This window comes from Myodes glareolus, chromosome 2, assembly GCF_982192425.1.
Source record: "Myodes glareolus chromosome 2, mMyoGla1.1, whole genome shotgun sequence".
NCBI classification, from domain to species: Eukaryota; Metazoa; Chordata; class Mammalia; order Rodentia; family Cricetidae; genus Myodes; species Myodes glareolus.
Genome location: NC_142027.1, coordinates 101,221,617 through 101,244,807, shown reverse-complemented (window position 1 = coordinate 101,244,807; position 23,191 = coordinate 101,221,617). Strand labels below are relative to the sequence as shown.

At 41.5% G+C, this 23,191-nt stretch overlaps 1 protein-coding gene across 4 annotated transcripts; it reads left to right on the top strand.

Moving 5' to 3' along the window:
* Nucleotides 1-31: 31 nt before the first annotated feature.
* Nucleotides 32-22,999, top strand: Pms2 (PMS1 homolog 2, mismatch repair system component). 4 transcript variants are annotated; one of them, XM_048436789.3, is made up of 15 exons: nucleotides 32-156; nucleotides 2,262-2,401; nucleotides 3,564-3,650; nucleotides 3,805-3,907; nucleotides 4,829-5,012; nucleotides 7,076-7,243; nucleotides 8,075-8,172; nucleotides 9,582-9,681; nucleotides 12,255-12,339; nucleotides 13,785-13,940; nucleotides 15,418-16,258; nucleotides 17,454-17,621; nucleotides 18,332-18,432; nucleotides 18,589-18,758; nucleotides 22,642-22,999. In XM_048436789.3, exons 1-15 carry the CDS (start codon nucleotides 134-136, stop codon nucleotides 22,783-22,785), a joined length of 2,568 nt encoding a protein of 855 aa, XP_048292746.2. In that variant the 5' UTR covers nucleotides 32-133; the 3' UTR covers nucleotides 22,786-22,999. The 4 variants fall into 4 exon arrangements, with proteins under 4 accessions (XP_048292746.2, XP_048292749.2, XP_048292747.2 ...); XM_048436792.3 differs by lacking the exons at nucleotides 32-156; nucleotides 2,262-2,401; nucleotides 3,564-3,650; ... (2 more) ...; nucleotides 7,076-7,243; nucleotides 9,582-9,681 and having other exon boundaries at nucleotides 8,072-8,172; XM_048436790.3 differs by lacking the exons at nucleotides 32-156; nucleotides 2,262-2,401; nucleotides 3,564-3,650; ... (3 more) ...; nucleotides 8,075-8,172; nucleotides 9,582-9,681 and adding an exon at nucleotides 10,887-10,996.
* The last annotated feature ends 192 nt before the right edge of the window (nucleotides 23,000-23,191 follow it).

Here is a 23,191-nt window from a genome sequence, read left to right as displayed (position 1 = left end):
CTTCGCCAGCCCTCCAGGAAGGGGCGGGGCTATATGTCAAAAGCAGCCAATGGGTGTCCCAGAAGGTGCGTCTCCGCGAGAGCCGCGGCGCGAACACTCCCGCGGTTCCTGAGGCTGGAGGAGTGCTAAGTCCATGGAGCCAAGCGAGGGCGCGAGGTGAGCCGGGCTTGCGGTCTCCCCGTTGGGGCGCAATCCCTGGAGTTCTCGGTATTCGACCTTCGTGAAAGGACCGGAAGTGGCTGAGGCGCGAGCCAAGTTCGCGGACCCTGAGCGGCATTCTGCTCGCGCTGGGCCTGCTTCCCTATCGGAAAGCTGAAAGCCACAGGCCGCGAACTTGAAACCGAGCGTGAAAGTCCATTCTTGTAGACAGAATTCGGCTCTAGGCGGTTTTTTTTCTTTTCTTTTTTTTTTTTTTTGACTTTTTATAATTGAGGACTTGGAGAGTGAGACAAAGGCTAATAGTGTTTATTTTATTTTATTTTAGATTTTATTAAGTTGCCGTGCTACTGTGTATTTGATATCTTGTTCACTTTTGGCATCAAAGTCAGTGAAGCATATTTTCGAAAACCAGCACAGTTACATTTAGTGACAGATTTGTAGATGCAAATTTGCTGTCTGTGTTTAAATATTGCCATTTCCCCACACTCTAAGTTCCAGAAATAGACCTGTTGCAGAATAAACGAATTTTAGGTAGTTTGAATTTCATGTGAGATCCTCTGCAGTTAAATGTTACAGACAAGTGAAATGTTTTGTTTTGTTTTGGTGAGGTAGGGCTCCTCCCACAGACACTCCAGTGCTGTGATTAAACCATCCCCAGGCCAAACAAGTGAGATTGCAAGGTAGAATGAAGAGAATTTATTTCATCCGGGTTTTTGGAAATCTAGTATGTGTCAGGCCCTAAAATCTGACAGATACCCAAAGATCTCACCCCCTTAAGGAAGAACTTTAGTTCATTATACTTTAGTGAAGCTTTTCATAGCCAGGAAGCCATTCTTTCCTGTGACTAAATCATAAGAGAATTAATGATGGTAAATTGGAACCTAGGCATGACTAGACTTTCCTTTTTGATGTTGTTTTTGTTTTTTGTTTTTGTTTTTCGAAACAGGGTTTCTCTGTGGCTTTGTAGCCTGTCCTGGAACTAGCTCTTGTAGACCAGGCTGGCCTCGAACTCACAGAGATCCACCTGCCTCTGCCTCCCAAGTACTGGGATTAAAGGTGTGTGCCACCACTGCCTGGCTTATGACTAGACTTTCATATGATAGACAATGGGCACCACTAAGAATTTAAGCCTAATAAGATTGTTTGGCTGGATTTGCGATTACAAAAATAATTGATGGGAACCAAGCACACTGACCCACACCTATGATCATAGTGCTGGTGGGGTAGAAACAGGAGAATCAGGAGTTCATAGTTCCACCTGACTGTGTAGGGAGTTTGAGGCCCTCAAAAGAAAAGAAAGCAAACCCAAAGGGATGGTAACAAGGATAAACTGGAGACAAGGCAGTACAAGCAGTAAGAACCTAGAACAGTGGAGTGTGGTAGTGCAGGCCTGGAATCCTGTCATCCTGGAGGCCGAGATGAGGATCTTGAATTTTAGGCCAGTCTGGGCTATGTAGAGAGCCTTTGTCTCAAACATGAACTTTGAGGACTTTCCTAGCAACAGTGTAGGCAGCTTGGATTTGGATTCAGTTTTCAAAAGCAACTGTAACTTTTTACAAATTGTATGAAAAGAAAAAAAGTCGCTTTTCAAGAATGAAAAAAATCTCATTGTTGTAAAAGCTTATTGATCTGTAGCTTGAAGAATACCTGTCTCCTCCAGGTAGATGCATGTATTATTAGCATTTCAATGTAAGATAGTTTTAAATATCGATTAGCAGATTTTTAAAGATTATAGAACATTCATATCTGCAAGTATAATGAGTGTGTTCATATAAAGAATGAATGGGGCCGGCCAGGCAGTGGTGGCACATGCATTTAATCCCAGCATTTAGAAGGAAGAAGCAGGTGGATCTCTGTGAGTTCTAGGCCAAAATGCTCTACAACGCCAGTTCCAGGACAGCCAGGATTGTTACACAGAGAAACACTGTTTCAAAGAAAGAAAAGAAGAACGGGAGAAGAGGAGGGAAGAGAAGGAAGGAAAGTAAGTGAATGAATGGGTTAGGCTAACTAGTATCAAATAAATCATTTACCATAGTGAAAATAAATTAATCTGCCTTGTCTAAATATTTGTTTTGTGTTTTGTATGACTTTTTTTTTTTCAGTACAGAACTTGCTAAGGCCATCAAGCCTATTGATGGGAAGTCAGTCCATCAAATTTGCTCTGGGCAGGTGGTCCTCAGTTTAAGCACTGCTGTGAAGGAGTTGATAGAAAATAGCGTGGATGCTGGTGCTACCAGTATTGGTAAGTTTAGAAAAGTTTTAAGAAACATGCTTGAACTATTAGAAAACAAACAAATACTGCTTTAAACTATTAGAAAACAAACAAATACTGCCGTACCAATAATTGTTATTTTGAAGGTAGTACGTAATTGTTGTGTGAGAGACTTCTCCTTGTGTGAGAGATTTCTCCTGGGGAAATGCAACACACACAGGTTCACTCACCATTGATAGGGAACTCTGGCACACTAAAGCAACAGGTGTGCGACATTCCAACTTGGTGAATCAATGAGTTTTTATTGATGTTCCTAACAGAAATAAGGGGGGGGGGTGTTATTTACAGGATCAGAATGACTCAAAAACAGCTTTTATTACCAAAATACCTGCCCCAGTTTGAGGGTGATCCCTGAAGGCTGCATCCCAGGAATTCTGCCAGCCTTGGAGTTTCACCTTTCCCAGACTTGTGACATTTATTGACCTCTGGAATCTCAGGAGCCTCCTTCATCCTGGAGTGAATCTTTCAAACCAGAGAAAACTGTTATACAACAATGTTGTGCCTAATATTTAACTATGGAATAAGAATTAAATTACACTATGTGTAGGAATTGTGCTAAGAATTACATATGGACTGTCTTATTTAGTTTATAGACTATTATGATTTGGGAGTTACTATCTCTGTTGTAGAGATGAGGAATATGAAGTACCAGGAATTTGGTTTTATTGAGGCTATAAAGCTCATAAAATATGAGCTAGGAAATCTGACTGCAGAGCTTGTTCGTATATTTTTTTTGGTTGTGAGCCTAGCCTTGTTGAGCCATTCCTCCAACCTGAGCCTTTCATAATGACTGTATTAAAAAGCACTCCTTTTGAAAAAATAATATAAGCCAACCATTTAATCTGGGTTTACAAATAATCCAGAGGACTTTCAAAAATAAACCATGCAGAGCTAGGGTTGTGACTTAATTGTAGAGTGCTTGCCTAGCATTTATAGCTTTCTAGGCTTGATCCTCAGTGCTACATACACACGTGTACACACATGTACACACATCCCTCAGAATGACAGCAGTATCTTTAAGTAGAAGTGTAGACATAATTGCTAAGTTTGCATTCTATGTTATGAATATTGTCTACATGAAAGCTTTTAGTATGGATTAATTATTGAAAAGTAAATATGTTGACTTTTTTAGATCTAAGGCTTAAAGACTATGGGGTGGACCTCATTGAAGTTTCAGACAATGGATGTGGGGTAGAAGAAGAAAACTTTGAAGGTCTAGGTAAGATAAATGTTTCAAATAATAAAGTAATCATTTCATGTATCTCAGAAGTTTGAGGAACACTGTTTTATACCACATATTGTGATAGATATTGTATATGTCCTTTGGTCTATCTCTTAAGATGTTTTTAGTCTTCCTTCCCATTCTCTTTTAGCTCTGAAACATCACACTTCTAAGATCCAAGAGTTTGCTGACTTGACTCATGTTGAAACTTTTGGCTTTCGGGGAGAAGCTCTGAGCTCACTCTGTGCACTGAGGTGATGTTTATTATACTCATCAATTTGATGCTCTATGTAAAAACTTCTGAAAATTTATAAGCATGATTAGAATCATTGTGGTTTTCATTTTACTATTGCAGTATCAAGTTACTTTGACACTAACTTCTGAATTCTCTTTTATCTGACTAGCAGTCTAAGTAATAATATTTCTGAAATGTGAGAAATAAAGGAATGAAATAAAGCAAATGGTATTGTTAAAAAAAAAAAAAAAGGTCACTGCCTGTCTTAAAACAGTTATTAAAGTACCACAGAGGCTGGGGGTGTGGCTTAGCAGCAGTGTACTTGCTTGTGATACGTGCTGCCTGGGGTCACCAGCAACACTGCAAAAATAAATAAAAATAATGATAGATGACAAATTGTTGAGTACCATTAGTTTTAGTTTTTCAGTTTTTAGGAAAATGAAAGCCCTACTTAATTACAGTGAAGTTATAAATTTTTATAACTATGTATTTGAATTATGTCTTTTGGATTCTTTGTGAAAGTTTTGTCAGTAACTAAATTGAGAAAGAAAGTTTTGGGAACAGAATTTCAGATCCTTTGTTGTTTTGCAACTCAACCTAAAAATGAACTCACAAGAACAAAGCATTTATAAAACTGTCTCACCATCCTTTGGGGTCCCAGCTTTAGATGATATGGTGAACTCCTTACTTATTGAAAACGTAAATTGTCTCAGAAGAATCACCTGCTCAAGAAGGTTCTGAGAGAAAGGAAAGTGGAAGAAGGTTTTCTGTATCTAACCCTTGTGAGTTCCCTAGGTTTCTCCACACGCAGACCCCTTGCAGTGCTAGGGACTGAACTCTGAGTTCAAAGCAAGTGCTAGGCAAGTGTTCTGCTCCGAGCTCCATCCCACAGCCCTGTGCATCTCTAACTGGATATGCTGTTGCTGGCATTCTCTTTCAGTGATGTCACTATATCTACCTGCCACGTGTCTGCAAGCATTGGCACTCGACTGGTGTTGGACCACAATGGGAAAATCACCCAGAGAGTTCCCTACCCCCGACCCAAAGGAACAACAGTCAGCGTGCAGCACTTATTTTATACACTACCAGTGCGTCACAAAGAATTTCAAAGGAATATTAAAAAGGTATTGGTAAATTCACAATCCCAGCTTTCAGAAGTTTTATAATGTAGCATATGAGTAAGAAATTAATCAAAGATGTTTTTCAGTTGACTTTCTTTAAAAATGTAAAAAAAATATAATAATTTTTTTGAGACTTGTCTCAATGTGTATGTTCTGGCCTTTACTTGTCAGTTCCTACCTCCGTCTCCTAAGTGGCGGATTACAGGTGTGTGCCACCATGCCCAGCTATGGTTTATTGAAATATTTAGGATCATGCCATATACACTGTTGCATAACTACTTTTCACATATTGTAATGATCTTTTTTTTCCCCCTTTGGTAACTTTATACTACCTTTTCATCATTCTTCTATGATATAAATATACTTAATTAGCTCCTTGCTAATGGTTGTGTAAATTGTTCCCAAGGGTTTGTTTATTTGCTTTAGTTTTTTTTATTTTATGTGTATGAATATTTTGCCTGCATATGTGTCTGTGCACCACATGTATGGCTGATGCCCCCTGAGGTCAGAAGAAAGCATTCGGTCTCCTGGGACTGAAGTTATAAAAGATTGTGAGAAGCCATGTGGATCTCAACAAATGCTCTTAACTGAACCAATTCTTTAGCCCTGTTTCTAAGTCTTTAAAGTTACTTATTATTTCACCAAACACTATTTTTTTGTGTTTATATTTAGTGAACCTCTTTTGGTTTTGGTTTTTTGTTTTTTTCAAGTTTAAAACAGCACAGGCTTATCTGAAACTTAGCCCATACTGGCCTCAAACTCAAGATGATCCTCCTGACTCAGCTTCCTAAAGACTAGGATTACAGGTGTGGGCTACTGTCTTAGGCTTTCTATTGCTGAGATAGAACACTATGATCAAAACAACTTGGGGAGGAAAGGGTTTATTTCAGCTTATATGTCCTGATTAAGTCCATTATGAAGGGAAGCCATCTCAGAAACTCAAGGAAGGAACCTGAAAGCAGAAACTAAAGCAAAGACCATGGAGGAATACTGCTTCCTGGCTTGGTCCCCATAGCTCGATCAGCCTGCTTTCTCATACCATCTAGTACCATCTACCCAGAGGTGGCACCATCCCCAGGGAGATGAGCCCTCACACATCAATTATTAATCAAGAAAATGCACCCACAGGCCAGTATGTTGGGGGCATTTTCTTAGTTGGAGTTACCTCTTCCCAAATGCTTCTAGACTGTGTCAAGTTGACAGAGACCTTACAGAAGTTGTTAGTAACCATGATAGCTAGCATGTCCAACTAGTGAATAATTTTTTAATGTGTCTTTGTTTATACTAGCCTTTATAAAAGGATAAAATTTCCTATAAAACAAATCAAACAAAGGAATCAGGATGGTGGCACATGATTCAAGAGATGTGGAGAGAAAAATCTCAAATTGTAGGCCATCTTGAATTACATAAGGAAAGCATGTCTTAAAAAGCAAGAATAAATTTCTAAATGAAGCATTCTAAGTTCAGAGGACATGCACTTGTTTTAGTTTCTGAGAGAGGGTTCTACTTCATTGTCCAGGTTGGTCTGTACCACATGCTCTTCCTACTTAACCCTCATGAATTTCTAAGATTATAGTCATGGACCCACCACACCTGGCTTAGAAATGTATTTTGTGTGTACGTGTTTATGTGCATGTGGAGGCCAGAGGTCAGCATCTTGTGTCTTCTGTCATGTTCCACCTTATATTTGTAGTCAAAGTCTTTCTAGCCCTGGAGCTCACAGTTTTACTAGACTTGCTGGCCAGAGATCCTCCTGTTCCCACCTTGCCAGTGCTGCAATTACAGGTGTGTGCCACCACACCCAAGTGTTTTACACAAGTTTGGGATTGTACCCAGGTACACATGCTTGCCTAGCCCCTAGAATGTACTTCTTGATGGTGACTCACGAACACAAATGAGAGGCCAGTGGCTAGAGGCCTCTGTTTCATTTCACAGCATAGGTGGGGAGAATTCTCCCCTTTGTTTTATTTTCAAGGCTATGTAGAACCTTGAGTTGGATGTTTTTAAGAATAGCCATGCAATTCCCATTGGATCAAAGTAATCTCGTGTTTGTGTTTCTCAAACAGGAGTATGCCAAGATGGTCCAAGTCTTACAGGCCTACTGTATCATTTCAACAGGCATCCGTGTAAGTTGCACTAATCAGCTTGGACAAGGAAAACGACAACCTGTGGTGTGCACAAGCGGAAGTTCCAACATGAAGGAAAATATCAGCTCTGTGTTTGGCCAGAAGCAGGTAGGGGCTGGCCAGCTGCTGAAAAATGTTTTGGTTTTTAGATTTATTGCTTTAATTATGTTTAATTATGTATATGTGTAGGGAGTGGATGTGCACACTGCTGGTGCCTGCAGAGGCCAGAGGTATAGAATCCTCCTGGAGCTGGAGTTACAGGTGGTTGTCACCTGACATGAGTGCTGGGAACTGAACCCAGGACTGCTGTGCTCTCAACCCCTGAGCCCTTGAGAAATGTTCTTTTGCTCTAGTGATTGCAGCAGGTTTTATTGTCATTCACAGAGACTAAAACTCAAAAAGAGATATTTCAGTACCCCATAGCTAAAGTTAATGTCTGGGAGCTGAAGATTTTTTAAATTTTATTCTTTTTTTTTTTTTTTTTTTTTTAAAGACAGGGTTTCTCTGTAGCTTTGGAGCCTGTCCTCTTGTAGGCCAGGCTAGTCTTGAACCCACAGAAATCCGCCTGCCTCTGCCTCCCAAGTGCTGGGATTAAAGGCGTGCACCACCGCCGCCCGGCTTAAATTTTAATCTTAGAGAATGAAATACTATATACTTTAATATGCCTTGTCTCTCTTTCTGAAAAACATAATGTCATAAAATAGGAGCTCAGGTGATTTCTTTTTCTGGTAAACAAATTGCAGTCATTACAGCACTACAGAGTAGCTGTCAACATTCTTTGTTTCTTTTGTTTGTTTTGTTCTGGGTTTTGTTGTTGTTGCTGCTGTTGTTTAGTGCTCTTAATGAGGCATTCCTTGACCTGGAAAGAAAATATCCTCTATTTTCCCTGAAGTTTGGTGCCTCTGTCTTAGGAAATAACCTTACTCTTGTCTTTTTCAGTTGCAGAGCCTCATTCCTTTTGTTCAGCTGCCCCCTAGTGACTCTGTTTGTGAAGAGTATGGCCTGAACTATTCTAACAAGCCACATAATCTTTTCCGGTAAGTACACTGATTGCTGCTGGGAAAACTACAACCAGTTTCCCTGAGGTCATGATGTTTGTGTCTGTTTGTTTGTTTGAATAGTGATTGTAAGGTGTAAAGTGATTGTGTGCTGCTAAGAAGAATGCATAAAAAAGACAGACAGACTGTGCCTTAACTTAATTCAAACAGCAGGGAGGTGACTGGGATCTCTAAGAGGGTTTTCTGTTGAATTATTATTAATAATTATTAATTATTATAGTTAAAATAGTTTCTTAATTATTCTATGTCTAATGTTTGACCTTTGGGATCTATTAAAGTTGCCCGGCTTTGTTGTGTTTAGTGTATGAAATACAGAACTTCCGTAAGGAGGATTGCCCCATGAAGATCTGTATTGTTTATTTCTACACTTGTTTTTTGGCTTATCATGAAATTGCTAGATGGTGTTCTAGTTTGCTTTCTGTTGCTGTGATAAACAGCCTGGCCAAAAGCAGCCTGGAGAGGAAAAGACTTGTTCACCTTACAACTTGCAGTTGTCCAGGGAAGCCAAGACAGGAACTGAAGTGGAGACCACAGAGGAGTGCTGCTTACTGGCTCGCTTCCCAAGGCTCAGTCAGTTCCCTTTACAACCCAGACCTACCTGCCTGGAGTGGCATTAACCATAGTGGGCTGAGCCCTCCCACGTCAACCAAGAAATGCCCCACAGACTTGCCCACAAGGCAATCTGATGGAAGCAGGTTCTCAACTGAGATTCCCTCTTTCCAAGTGATACTAGTGTGTGTCAAATTGAGAAAAACTACCTAGCACAGATGGACATGCCTATATGTGAAGGTGTTCACAATCCTGGGATGGGACTCATGCAGAGCAAGAAACTTATCAACGCCTTACATGCCTACATAAAAGTTCATGTGGAAGACAAAGATCCAACTCTAGTGTCATTGTTCATGTACCGTCCACCTAATTTTTGAGATAGGAGCTCTCTCGGTAGCCTGTAATTCCTCAAGTAGGCTAAGCTGACTGGCCATTGAGCCCCAGATATATGCCTGTCTCTATCTCCCCTGCACTGAAATTTCAAGTGTGTACCACAATGCTTGGATTTTATTTTTAAATGTGGATTCTGGGATCTAATCAGGTATAGGTGCTTACAACAAGCACTTTACCAACCAAGCTATCGCCTTGCCCTGAGAATGATTTTTACAAGGATAGGGGATCATGTGGAGTCACCACCAGCTGCTCTGTTCTGACTTGTTTTTAGAGAGTGCCCTGTGACAAACTGGGTACCATGGCATATGTGCAGTCCTGGCAATCGGGACTAAGGCAAGAGGATCATGAAATCATGAGACTCTGCCTCAAAAAGAAAGAAGAAAGTGTCCTGTGCTGTTAGAAACTTTCTCATGCCAGAACTGTCATTCCTGTATTCCTCTTGACAGCATTTCAGGCTTTATTTCATACTGTACACATGGTAGTGGAAGGAGCTCAACAGACAGACAGTTTTTCTTCATCAATCAGCGTCCTTGTGACCCAGCAAAGGTATTTTTCATTGTTTGCTTGTTTGCTCACTTGTTTTGAGACTCATGTAACCCTATTTGGCCTCAAACTTCACTCAAACTTAAGTAAAGTAGCCAGACTGGCCTTGAACATCTGGTTCGCCTCTACCTCCACCTTCTGGGTGCTGGGATTACAAGTTTGGATCATCATGCCTGGTTTATGTGGTACTAGTATTTAAACCCTATTGACAAAGGTTTCTGTCCCTCCCAGTCCCACAGTCGTTCAGTCTCAAAGAAATACACAGAGGTTTACATTAATTATAAACTGGTTGGTCTATTAGCTCAGGCTTCTTATTAACTAATTCTTACATTTTACATTAACCCATTTTCTTGTCTGTGTTAGCCATGTGGCTTGGTATCTTTGTCAGCGAAGGATTTTCATCTTATTTCCTCTGTGTCTGGGTCATGACTGCGCACTGTGTCTTTCCTCTTCCCAGAATTCTGTCCTCGTTGCCCTGCCTCTACTTCCTGCCTGGTCACCCCGCCTATACTTCCTGCCTGGCTACTGGCCAGTCAGAATTTTATTAAAATACAACTGACAGGGTACAGACCATTGTTCCATAGCAGAACCCAGGGCTTCATGCATGCAAGGCAAACATTATACTGACCGAGCTGTCTCCCTAAACCATCATGTCTAGCTGATACAGACAGTTTACATGAAACTTGGAGCTGACTCAGAAACATGCCTTTAAAATGATCTTACTTGGGGACTGGAGAGATGACTCAGAGGTTAAGAGCAGCCAGGGTTCAATTCCTAGGTTCATTTGCCCAAACCTACATAGCGGCTCAAAACTGTCTGTAACCCCAGTCTCTAAGGATCTGATGCCCTCTTCTGGCCTCTTCAGACAATAGACGTATACATGATACATAGACATAATGCAGGCAAAACATCCATACACATGAAAATGAATAATAACATTTAAAAATTACCTTATCTTATGAATTTAGGAAAACCTATAGTTATTTAAATTTCATGTGTGTATAAAAGTACTTATTAATATAGTTACTATCATAAAAACTATCTGTTACACAGAGAAACACTGCCTTGAAAAACCAGAAAGAAAAAAATTACTTTCACTTCTGGAAGAAAGTAGACATTCTAAAATATTTATTTATTTAAACTTTTTATTGCAGACTGACCACATGCATTTGTTTGTGTGTTTTCTCTTCCCTTTGTCAATTTTACAGGAAAATAAGAGCCCAGGTCTAGCTGTGCCTTAGACTGAACCAATTATCCAATGTCCTTATGGCTTTAATGACTCGGCTCTGACTTTGCATCCTCAGCAGCAGTGACCTTGGTGATGTTTTATTTCCTAGTGACACTTTAAAATTTGATTGCATTCTGAGTGTGACCCAATTTCTACATTTTAAAGTTAGTGTGATTTATCTCTAATTTATGTGATTTAATAGTACATTTGATCATGCTTTACACACAGTGGACTGTGCTTGCATTCTGTCTGTCCATCCATCTCACCTACTACCTCCTACCTCTCAGTCTTCCTGCCTCAACCTCTAAAGTGCTGGAATTCTAAGTGTCCACCACCATACATGGCAGAAATTTCCTGAAGAACATCTTTGGATTGCAAAGATTCAGTTCTCAGAGTTTGTTTATCTAGTCTTTTTACCTGCTGAGCCCTTTAGCAAGATGTGTTTGTTATTGCCTGAAATTCTAGTACGGGGAAGGTTGAAGTAAGAAGATTAAGAGTTGTAGCTTGGGCTACATAGCGAGCCCCTCTACAAACAAATCCCTTTGAAGAATATGAGGAAACTTTTCCAATAGTGTACGTATTTGTTGTTTAGATTGTAGAATTCCTTCACACGTGTGCATATGTATATGTTTACATATTTATATATTTACACGTGTGTTAAGATACCAAATTGCAAAGTTTTTTGTTGTTTTATCAGTGCTGAATATTGAACCCAGAGTCTCCCAATTCCAGGCAGGTGTTGTGTCACTGAGCCATTAACCCACCCCTCTTTTTCCTTTTTTTGTTTTTTTCTGTGAAACTAGACAAGGTCTCACTAAATTATTCTTGTTGGCATTGAACTTACTCTGTAACCCATGCTAGCCTTCAACTTTACATCTTCCTACCTCAGCCTCTTGTTTTGGGGTCTGTATGTTAAGTAAGGTCTAGCTAAATTTTACAGTGAAGAATATGCAGCTTATTGCATACCAGTCACCCATTAATAGAGTTGTACAGAGAGTTGGGTATATACCTCAGTTTAGAGAGTGCTTGCCTGCATGCACAAAGCCCTGGATCCGTCTCTAGCCCTGCTTTAAACTAGGAGTGGTGGGGTATGACTATAATCCCAGCACTTACGGTGAGGGCAGGAGGATCAGAGTTCAGAGTCCTCCTTAGGTAGGCAGCATGAAACCCTCTGTGGGGAAAAAATGCTTTAATGCTGTGCAAGTTTAATAAAGCTTAATATTAATTTAATAATTTAATTAATAATTTAATTTAATAGGTTGCTATGCTGATAGGTTAGAATAGCATGTTGTTAGAATATTGCAGGGACAGAACATTTATTCTTTTCTCATCTTTGTTTTTTGTACAGGTCTCTAAACTTGTAAATGAGGTTTATCACATGTATAATCGGCATCAGTATCCATGTGTTGTTCTTAACATTTCTGTTGATTCAGGTAAGTTCTATTGAGGTTTCAATAAAAATTTTGGAATATTCCTAATAAAATGAAATTATAAAGCTCTGATATGACTAAATAGAAAACAACTGATAATCCTATAATTTTACTTTCTATAATGACCATCCTTTATTCTGTTTGAAGCAGTGTTATTGTATTATTAGGAAATGTAGCTTTAAACTTGAACAAAGGGAGAAAGTATAAATATACTTACAGGTTCTCCTTGATTTTGAAAAATTAATTTCATATGTTTTTTTCTTTTTTACTGTCAAATTTTTACTTACTTAGATCCACATTTTCTAGATACATTTATATATGTATAAGCCTTTCTTGAAATAGACATGTCCATGCACACATGTGCAAACATGCACTCATACACGTTAGCATTTGTGAAAAGAAATAATTTTTAATTGTAAATGTGAACATTTTATTTTCCATGTCATTAAAAAGTACTTAAAAAAAACAATTTGTAGGACTGGAGAAATGGCTCAGTAGGTAGGAGCTCTTGCTACTCTTGTAGAGCACTGGAGATTGGGTCCACCACTGACATCAGGTACTCATAACTGTAACTTCAGCTCCAGGAAATATAGCACTCTCTTCTGCCCCGTGGGCACATGTTTACACCTGCATGTGCACACACATGATGTAGATACCTACAGAGATCAGAGTGTTAGGTCTTGATGGAGCTCAAATTACAGGTGTCTTTGAGTCACCTGATGTGGGTTCTGGAAATCAAAATTTGGTCTTCTGGAAGAGCAGTACAGCTCTTAGCCTCTAAGCTTTCTCTTCAGCTTGAAGTAGTCACTGATTTTTGCTGCTGCACTTCATACTCCAGGATAGCTATGCCATAATCCTCAGCTACATAGCGAGTTCAAGATCAGCCTGGGCTACATGAGACTCTGTCTAAACATGATGATGATATATTAATAAAACTTTTAAAAATAAAGATAAGGTTATTGTTATTTTCCTCATTTATTTAAAAAGGTAACTTTATAGATTAAGGAGATGGCTCGGTAGGTGAAGTGCTTCCAGGGCCATAGTTCAGCTCCCCAGTTCACATGTGAAGAGCGGAGTACAGCAGTGCATGCCTGTAATCCCAGTGCTGGGAGGCAGCAGGGGCAGAATATCTGGAGGAGTGTAGCCAAATTGGTGAGCCCCAGGTTCTGGCAGATTCCCTCCCTATCTTGAAAATAAGGTGGAGAAGCAATTGATGTCAACCTCTGGCCTCCATACACACACATGTATGTCTAGCCACATATTTGTGCACACATGCATACACATGCATACTCTCAAAAAATAATTTTATACTTTATGATTACTAATCTGGACACCATTATTTTAATCTTGACTGGTTTTAGTCAATAGTACAAATGAATGAAATAGTTAATGGCTAAAATCTCATTGCTAAAGGTGAGCTTAAGCATGTGTGTTATTCTTTGCTTTAGAATGTGTTGATATTAATGTGACTCCAGATAAAAGACAGATTTTACTACAGGAGGAGAAGCTTTTGCTGGCAATTTTAAAGACCTCCTTGATAGGAATGTTCGACAACGATGCAACCAAGCTTACTGTCAGCCAGCAGCCGCTGCTGGATATTGAAGGTAAAGAAAGCACAGTGATGTAACCTGAAAGTTTTAGTTGTTGTGATACTGACTTCTTTTTTCCTCACAGTGACTTTTGACATGAAGTGGAATCTTTCTGGTAAGAAAAAAATGTCATAGTAGAAAATTAGAGGCTGTGAATGGTGGCGTACAATTTTAATTCCAGCACTTAGGAGGAAAAGACAGGTAGATCTCTGTGGGTTCAAGGCCAACCTGGTCTTCATAGCAAGTTCCACACCAACCAGGGAGACATAGTGAGGCCCAGTCTTAAATTAAAAGTCTTGAACCATGTGGTGGTTGTGCGCACGCCTTTAATCCCAGCACTCAGGAGGCAGAGGCAGGCAGATCTCTCTGAGTTAGAGGCCACCCTGGTCTACAAGAGCTAGTTCCAGGACAGCTAGGACTGTTACACAGAAAAACCCTGTCTCAAAAAACCAAACAATAAATGCATAAATAAAAGTCTCAAGGTAAAAGGTGAGGATTGTCACTTGAGGTTGTTCTGACCTCCACACTCATAGCATATACACACACACATTGTCACACAAACATTTTTTTTTAAAGTTTATGAAGGCCAGGTGTAGTGACACATGCCTGTAATCCCAGCATTTGTAAAACTGAAGCAGGAAGAGCTCCCACAGTTGCCTGGTTTACACAATAAGTTCCATCTTAGCTATGGCTCCATATCGAGAGGAAGGAAGAGAGATAGAAACAGACTGAGATTGGGAGACATGAAGTCATACAGTCTGTACTGTTTTGTGATTACTGTATAGGGTCCATCAGAGTCATATGTGGCCATTCTTTCAATCATTCATTCTCATTGATATACAATATTCCACTCATGTCAAATATTAACAATTATTGTGTGTGTGTATGTGGTTATTCAAATTGCTTCCAGTGTGGGGCTGTGGTAAAGAGTTGTCATGAGCGTCCTCGGACATTTTCCTGTTTGTTTTTTTTTTTAAGTTAAAAAATTTATCTGTGTGCATGTGTGTGTGTGCCATGTTTGTGCAGATGCTCAGAGAGTCCAGTAACGTCTTCAGAGCTGGAGTTACAGATAGTTGTGAGATGGCCTCACAGTTGCTGGGAAATGAATTCAAATCCTCTAGAAAGTCAGCAAGCACTCTTTTAACTACTGAACCATCTCTCCATCTTCTGATTTTGTTTCTCTGAGACAAGGTCTCTCTATGTCTCTCACAGGCTAGGCTGGAATTCCCTGTCTTCTTACTAGAGCTGCCTCAGTGCAGGGATCATAGGTGTGTGGTATCTTGCTCAGCGTGGGCAGACTCTTCTGATGGAGGAGCAGAGCTGGTTCACAGATGTGCATGCATTTAGGTTTCTTTATATCCCCTGTAAGATGTTCTAGCCAGTGTTTGTAGTTTGGCCTCTTCGTTTGTGAAATGCCTGTTCATATAAGCATAGTCCTTTTGTTCCTCTTCCGTACCCTCGCTGATACTCTTCTTTGTTCCCGTCTGCTTAGGTAACTTAATAAGGATGCATGCAGCAGAAATAGAAAAGCCTGTGTCGGGAAAGGAAGACAGTTCACCTTCGTTGAAGATCACAGCGGATGAGAAAAGGGTAGCATCCATTTCTAGACTGAGAGAGGCCTTTTCTCTTCATCCCACCACAGAGGTCAAGTCTTGGGGCCCAGAGACCCCTGAACTGAGGCAGAATTATCCAAGTCAGAAAAGGGGTGTATCATCTTCTTGTCCTTCGAATCTCATCTCTCCTAGAGGTCTGTGTGGCTCCCAGGACAAAGTGGTGAGCCCCAAGGAAAACCCTGATGACTGTATGGACAGAGTGAAACTAGAAAAAGACTCGGGGCTCAGCAACACCTCAGCCAGCTCTGAGGATGGGCTTAGCACCCCAGAAGTGGCCAGTAGCTTTAGCAGTGACTATGCAGTGAGCTCTCCAGAAAACAGATCTTCACAGGAAAACATGGACTGCCCTCCTTCAGGTACAGGACACCGTCTGAAGCAAGCAGATAGCAGGTACAAATGTACAGTTCTGCCTCCACCAAGTCCTCTCTCTTCCTCAAACGCTAAGCGTGTCAAGACAGAAGAAAGACCTTCAAATACTGGCGTTCCTCCAAAGTTGCTTGATGCTCAGAACACCTCAGCAGCTCAGGTTGATGTGGCTGTGAAGATTCATAAGAAAATAGTGCCCCTTGACTTTTCTATGAGTTCTTTAGCTAACCGGGTGAGGCAGTTACAGCATCAAAAACAGCGGAATGAAAATGAGCAGAGCTACAGGAAATTTAGAGCCAAGATTTGCCCTGGAGAAAACCAAGCAGCAGAAGACGAACTCAGAAAAGAGATTAGGTACTCTTTGTTCTTATTGATGTTTTGGTGAGGCTTGTAATTGGTTGTTTTGACTGAGCCAGTGGCTGACTTTATAGAGAGTCAGTGTTGACTCCTCTCAGTATCTTGGATGCCTTTTTTCTTGCACTGTGTAGCTGATGTCGTCCTTTCTTGCACCAGGATCTGTCCTATGGCTTGAGATTCCTGAGGAGACAGTCCAACAACATGGGCTTCTCCACAATCAGAGGCCCCCCCCGCCCCGATAGATTGATCAGTGTTTCATTCTCTCTCTGCCTCCCTCCCTTCTCATTACTCTCTTCCTCCAATTCTGATGTTGAATTTGGGGGTTGATTTTGATCCCACAGATTGTTCATTTGCTCTTCAATCTCTTTGGCAAAGATATTTCTGTTCACTAACTTCTCATTGCCTTTCACATATTTAATGTCAATTTTCCTGGCTTTTTGTGTTTTGAGACAGGGTCTCATATAATTCAGGCTGGCCCAAAACTCACTGTGTAGCTAAAGATGACCTTGAACTCCTGATTGTCTTGCATTTGCCTCCCAAGTGCTGGGATTACAGATGTGTGCTGTAAATTTTCTTTCTTGTTTTGTTTTTCTTTTCTTTTTTGTTCCCCATGGCATCTTGCTAGTCATTTGTTGATCAAGTGTTGATGCCTTCATTACTATCCTCACTGTGGTTTGCCCTGAAAGCTAGACCATATGAGCATTTCTCCTGGGTTTTGTTGTTGCCTTGTATGTATTAAGAGATTAGAAACAATTAAATATCTTTCAGGAGAGAATTGAGAAGATGAGCTGTGGTACTGAACTCCAGTACAGTCATTGAGAATGAAGGACCGTGACGCAGGAGGACTGTGTGACGCTGCGGTCAGGATGATTAACAGATGTAGACATAAAGTTGGGGGTTGTTGGCATGCACCTGTAATTTCAGCTACTTGGCAGGCTGAAGAAGGAGAGTTCCAAAGCCTAGACAACACAGTCAGAACCATCTCGAGGAAAAAAACTGTAGAAACCTATGACGTATTAAGTGATAAAAGTAGAGTGGAATGAAGATGCATAGTTCTATTTTTATTTTTAAAAATGAAATTTATGTATGAGCAAGGGTATAGAGGCACACATGTCAGATTATTAATAGACGTCACTAAGGCCATCTCTGGAACACTGAATGTATGGAAGGTGTCTTATGTTCTATATTGCAGTAAATCGATGTTTGCTGAGATGGAGATCCTGGGTCAGTTTAACCTGGGGTTTATAATAACCAAACTGAAGGAGGACCTCTTCCTGGTGGACCAGCATGCTGCAGATGAGAAGTACAACTTTGAGATGCTGCAGCAGCACACTGTGCTCCAGATGCAGAGGCTCATCACGTGAGTTCACAGAGGCTTCGGGGTTTCCAGTGCTGTTTCTCACATCCCTCCTACCCTTTGAGATGAAATAGCTTTCTACCATTATCTCTATGCATATGTGTATAAATGTGGGGTTTCTGCTATAATAATCTGTGCGACACATTTTTATGCTTTTCACATAGTAATAGTCATAGCTCCCATTTATTGAGTACCTATTACGTGGTAAACTGTTGAAGTAATTTATTCATTTAAGCCAAGCAAGTGTATAAGGGAGCTGTAGCTGCCATCACTAGCTCATCATAATGAGATGGCACACACCCAGAGCCAACTTGCCTGGACTCGCACACCTAAAATTTCTCTAGGTCTCAGTTCTTTTTAGCTGTGTGGAATGGTGTTCACTGGATGACCAGAAAATCCTGTTGGTGAAGGGTAACTGAATATAGTTGGTCTGCTATAGAGTGGTGCACACTTATGAAGCCTTATATGGGCCTTTTTGTTTGTTTTACTGAGAAAAGAGTCTCACTATGTAGCCTTGACTGGCCTCAAACTCACAAAAATCTGCTGGCCTCTGCCTCCTGAGTGCTGGGATTAAAGGTTTGTGCTCCCTGTCTTGTCCATGTGGGCCTTTTTCAGGGGCATTTTATAAACCAACAGTAGTGCTTTTTGATTTCCTTTCTGCTCTGTAGGTAAATGTTTGCCTTGGATTATAGTTTGAGTCTCCTGTATTTCAGGCCCCAGACTCTGAACTTAACTGCTGTCAATGAAGCTGTGCTGATAGAAAATCTGGAAATATTCAGAAAGAATGGCTTTGATTTCATTATTGATGAGGATGGTAAGTTAACCATGAGGACTGTAGGACTGTATAGTTTAACTTGGAAGTATTTGTACTTTCCCCTTACTTTGGGTGTGTGGGTCTTCATTTCAAGTAGCCATGAACTAAAATGTTTTTCTCCAATAATCGATTTTCCTCTATTCTTTTTTCTTTTAGCTCCAGTCACTGAAAGGGCTAAATTGATTTCCTTACCAACTAGTAAAAACTGGACCTTTGGACCCCAAGATATAGATGAACTGATCTTTATGCTAAGTGACAGCCCTGGGGTCATGTGCCGACCCTCAAGAGTCAGGCAGATGTTTGCTTCCCGAGCCTGTCGGAAGTCTGTAAGTAAAATAAGCTTCACTCCTGGGGTCTGGAGGGCCCAAGGGAGTTCTCAGTTCCAGTCTTGGTTTGGTTATGTTGTTAAGTACCTTCATGATGGCTATAAAATATAGAGAGCTTCTTGTCTGTTGGTATAACAAGACAGCCAGGTCTGTGTTAGTCAGGCTTGCTGTTCATTCTCTACAGATGCTACACAGTGTTTTATCTCAGACTTCTCCTGAGCCTGGCAGTTAGCTTTGTGTACCTGCTTCATCCCTGGGCCTTACAGGTAACGCTAACCTGCACTAAGAAAGAATTTTCTTCCTCCAGGCTGAGACAACACCATCAAAATCCAGTAGAGCCATTTAGTCACAAGTGTCCCACAGAGACGGTTTTACTGTCACTCTGTATAGGAAATGGTAGTGATGGCTAGGTATTAGCCCAGTGTCCAAATAAAGTAAGCAACCTGTCACCTAGCCACATTCCTATATTATCCAGAAATTCCTTGAGCCCATGTAGTATAACCTGTCCTGTTTGTTCCATGTATGGGAATACAGAAGTAAGGTGGATTAGAGAAATAGACATAAACAAATAAATGACCCCTTTGATGCCATAAGTGCAGAAATTCAAACAGCACGTGACCACAGGAAAAGCGTGATGGCGGGAGGTGGGTGAAATAAAGCCTCCACGAGTAAGAATGCTCTTCACAGAAAAAGTAGTAATCACACAAACCTGAGGAAGAGGACAGCCCATAGTCGTACTGCTTTATAGTGGGAGAGTGCTGAATTTGAAAGGTGCCAGATGCAGAATTTGGATGCAGAATGGCATTGGGGGAGGGGAGCAGTTCTGGGGAGCTAACAGGGTTAGGAGCTGTGTTGTAGACTTAACTGTATGTGAGGCCCGTTGTTCAGTGAGCAGAGTGTCGAAAAGCAGCACATGACAGGGCTTCAGGAGATGTCTGGGCTGAAGTGTATTTGCTAGACTTCTAATGTCAGCTTGACACAAGCTAAAGTCATCTGAGAGAGAAATTAAGAAAATGCCTCCATAATATCAGGCTGTGGGCAAGTCTGTGGGTATTTTTCAAATTAGTGATTGATAAGGGAGGGCCCAGTCCATTAGGGATGGTGCTATCCCTGGGCTAGTGGTCCTGGGTTTATAGGAAAGCAGGCTGATCAGGCCATGATGAGCAAGCCAGTAAGCAACACCCCTCCATGGCATATGCGTCAGCTCCTGCCTCCCGGTTCCTACCTTGTTTGATTTCCTGCCCTCACTGCCTCTGATGATGAAGTTTTATATGGAACTGTGAGTGAAGTAAACCCTTTCCTCCCCAAGTTTCTTTTGGTCATGGTGCTTCATTACGTCAATGATAACCCCCCTGACTAGGACAGTGTGAAATTACTCCAAGGACAAGTTTTGTTTGATTATAGTGTAGAACTGGGAGGAGGAGTGTGTCCATGCCTCAGAGCTTGTATGGGGGTCAGAGGACAATATTGTGGAGAGTTGGTTCTTCCTTTATGTGAGTTGACAGGCTTGTGCAACAAGCCCTTTTCCCTCTGAGCCATTTAGCCAGCCCTCAGAAAAGAGTTTTGTTTGTGGACTGCTGGTGTGGCTTTAGTTGTAGAGCACTTGCCTAGTATGTAAGCCGAAGCACACACATGTGTGTACACACACACACACACACACACACACTCACACAGAGAGCACAAACGAGTGCTCAGGATCTTATTGGCTCTGATTTCTAGTGACAAATACCTGGTTGATAAGAACAATCCTGTCTTGTAGTGAAAGTTAGTGTCAGAGCAAATGTGCCACAAATCATGCTGGCCTCTTTACCCTTCTGTGTACCTGTGATGTGAAGGCCTGTGGAGCCGTGGAGTGCAGACACACTGTTATAGCTCTCCTGTCTCTAGCCTGGCTGACCTTCACAGGATCTTCTGTCTCCTGCTGTCCACATAATATATTCCAGTCCCTTCTTGCCTTTCCAGCCCTTTCTCCTTCACTTTGCTCCAGCCATAGCCAAAGGGTTGCAATCACCATCTCCTGTCAACTCAGGCACTTTCTACCTGCCGTTCCCCACCTGGATCCACTGTCACTGCTCCTTGCATCCCTCCAGTCTGCAATCACCTCATAAGTGACATTTGCTAACTTGCTTATTGTCTTTCTTCCCCCAGTGTGACAGAGCACTGCTTTGTCCCTAGCTTTAGGACTATACTGACACCTAGTGGACACTTCATGTGCTACAATCGGAGGAAAGATTACAACAGAGGAGTTTAGGCTCTCTGAATCCCCATCTCTACCTATTTCTCAGAATCTCAGAATATTGGGTATGCTGTAGCATCTCTTTGTCACATACGTGTCACAAAGCTCTTCATGCTCTAGAGAGCGTGCTGTTTCACTGAGAGTACGCAGGGCATTTGAGCAGGAGCCTGAAGGAGGGAGCACTTGCAAAAGATGGGGAAAGCAAGTCCCAAGCACAGGGACAGCTAGTTCTCTGATTCGGAAACTTGGTTTGTGCATGTGCACACGGGGATGGTGTGCCAGTGTGGCAGGGAAAATGGTTGCAAACAAGGATGTTACCTTAGCTATTATTGTATTGCTGTGACGAGGCACAATGGTCAAGGCAGCTTATAAGAGAAAGTATTTAATTGAGGGCTTGTTTGCAGTTTGAGAGGATGAGTCCATGATCATCATGGTGGGAAAATGGCAGTGGAGCAGTAGCTAACAGCTTACATCCAGATCTATAGGCCACAGAGAGAAGGTGGGGAGAGAGGAAAAAGGAGAGACTGGGCCTGGCATGGGGAAAACTCAAAGCCCACCTCCAGAGACACACCCCCAATAACACCACACCTCCTAGTCCTTCCTGAACACCAACTGGGAACCAACCCTTCAAACATATGAGCCTACAAGAGCCATCCTCATTCAAACCACCACAGATATGCTAGCACATTAGGCAAGGACCTAGGCTTTTACTTAGGTGAAGGAAGAGCTGGAAAGAGTAGTGAGTGACCTGACAGACTTCTTAAAAGAACTGTTGTTCTGGCATGGTGACTCAAATCTATAATCCGTGCACTCAGGAGGCAGAGACAAGAGGTTCATTGCAAAGGCTGGCCCGGTCCATAGTGAGTTCCAGGACAGCCAGGGTTAACTCTAGTGAGACCCTGTCTTCAAGGGAAAACAAAAAATTAGGGGTTGGGATGATGGCTCTGCACGTAAAGTACTTTCTGTTCAACCATGAGGGCCTGAATACAAATCTCCAGCACTAAGTTAAAAAGCAAGCTGTGGTGCATATTTGTAATCCCTGCTCTGGGGAAGTGGAGACACTTATGAATCCTGGGGGCTCCTGGCTGGCTAGTCTAGCCAAAATACTGAGACGGGTTAGATGAGAGAATCCTGTCTCAAAAACTAAGGTAAACCATGATAGACATCAGTGTATACTTTTGGCCTCCATGCACTCAGACAAGAACAAGCATGCACATGCGTACATACATATATGCTCACATGCAGTGTGCGTGCGCACACACACACACACACACACAAACATATGCAGCCACATACACACATGCACGTCAAAAAGTAAAATAAGCAAGTAATAAAATCCTTGCTCCCCGCTGAGTGGAGAGAGACACTCTGGACCACTCTGGTTGTCATTGTGAGAGGAGAGAAGTAAAGTCATGTGGAACTGTTGAGAGAAGGGGGTACTGGTCCACTTCTTGAGAGGTTGACCCTGAGCCATGAAGGCTGGAAGCTCAACAAAAATGTGGAGCACCGTGAGAAGAAGGGACTCTGGGGGAAGATTCTTCGGGAAATGTTTTAAGCTGTGACCTTGTCTGGTCTCATCTTGACACTGTGCTTCTGAAGACTGTTGTAACAAAGTCTAGTTAAACTCCACTGTTGTCTCGTCCTCAGGTGATGATTGGAACCGCTCTCAACATAAGCGAGATGAAGAAGCTCATCACTCACATGGGTGAGATGGACCACCCCTGGAACTGTCCCCATGGAAGGCCAACCATGAGGCACATTGCAAATCTGGACATCATTTCCCAGAACTGATGCTTGTAGAATAGAGTTTATTGCAGATTATTTTCTGCTATTTTAATGTATCAGATCCACTTAAAAAACAGTGTTAAGCCAGGCATAGTGGCATGTGTCTTGGGAGACCCAGGTGGGAGGCTCACTTGAGGCCAGGAGTTTGAGACTACCCTGAGCTACATTAATAAGACTCCATTCCAAAGAGAGAAAAAAAATTAAACCTTTTTATTATGTCTACTGTTATTGCCTTGAAATTTGAGTATGCATGTGGTGTATGTGTGGTGTGTGTGTTTGGAAATGGTGTGCAAAGATATGTCTTAGAAAAACAAGGAGAGCTGTTGTTAAATTTTTTTTATTCTAGCCCTATGTTGGAATGCCAAAATGTTGTTGGTTGTTTTACTCTTTTGAGGGGCCCGTCACCCAGCCC

What these genes read in the sequence shown, in the direction of transcription:
- Pms2 (XM_048436789.3), top strand. Translation starts at nt 134, where the DNA reads ATGGAGCCAAGCGAGGGCGCGAG. An exon ending in AAGCCACATAATCTTTTCCG is followed by an intron (nt 8,173 to 9,581) that starts GTAAGTACACTG and finishes TCCTCTTGACAG; the next exon opens with CATTTCAGGCTTTATTTCAT. An exon ending in TTTCATTATTGATGAGGATG is followed by an intron (nt 18,433 to 18,588) that starts GTAAGTTAACCA and finishes TTTTTCTTTTAG; the next exon opens with CTCCAGTCACTGAAAGGGCT.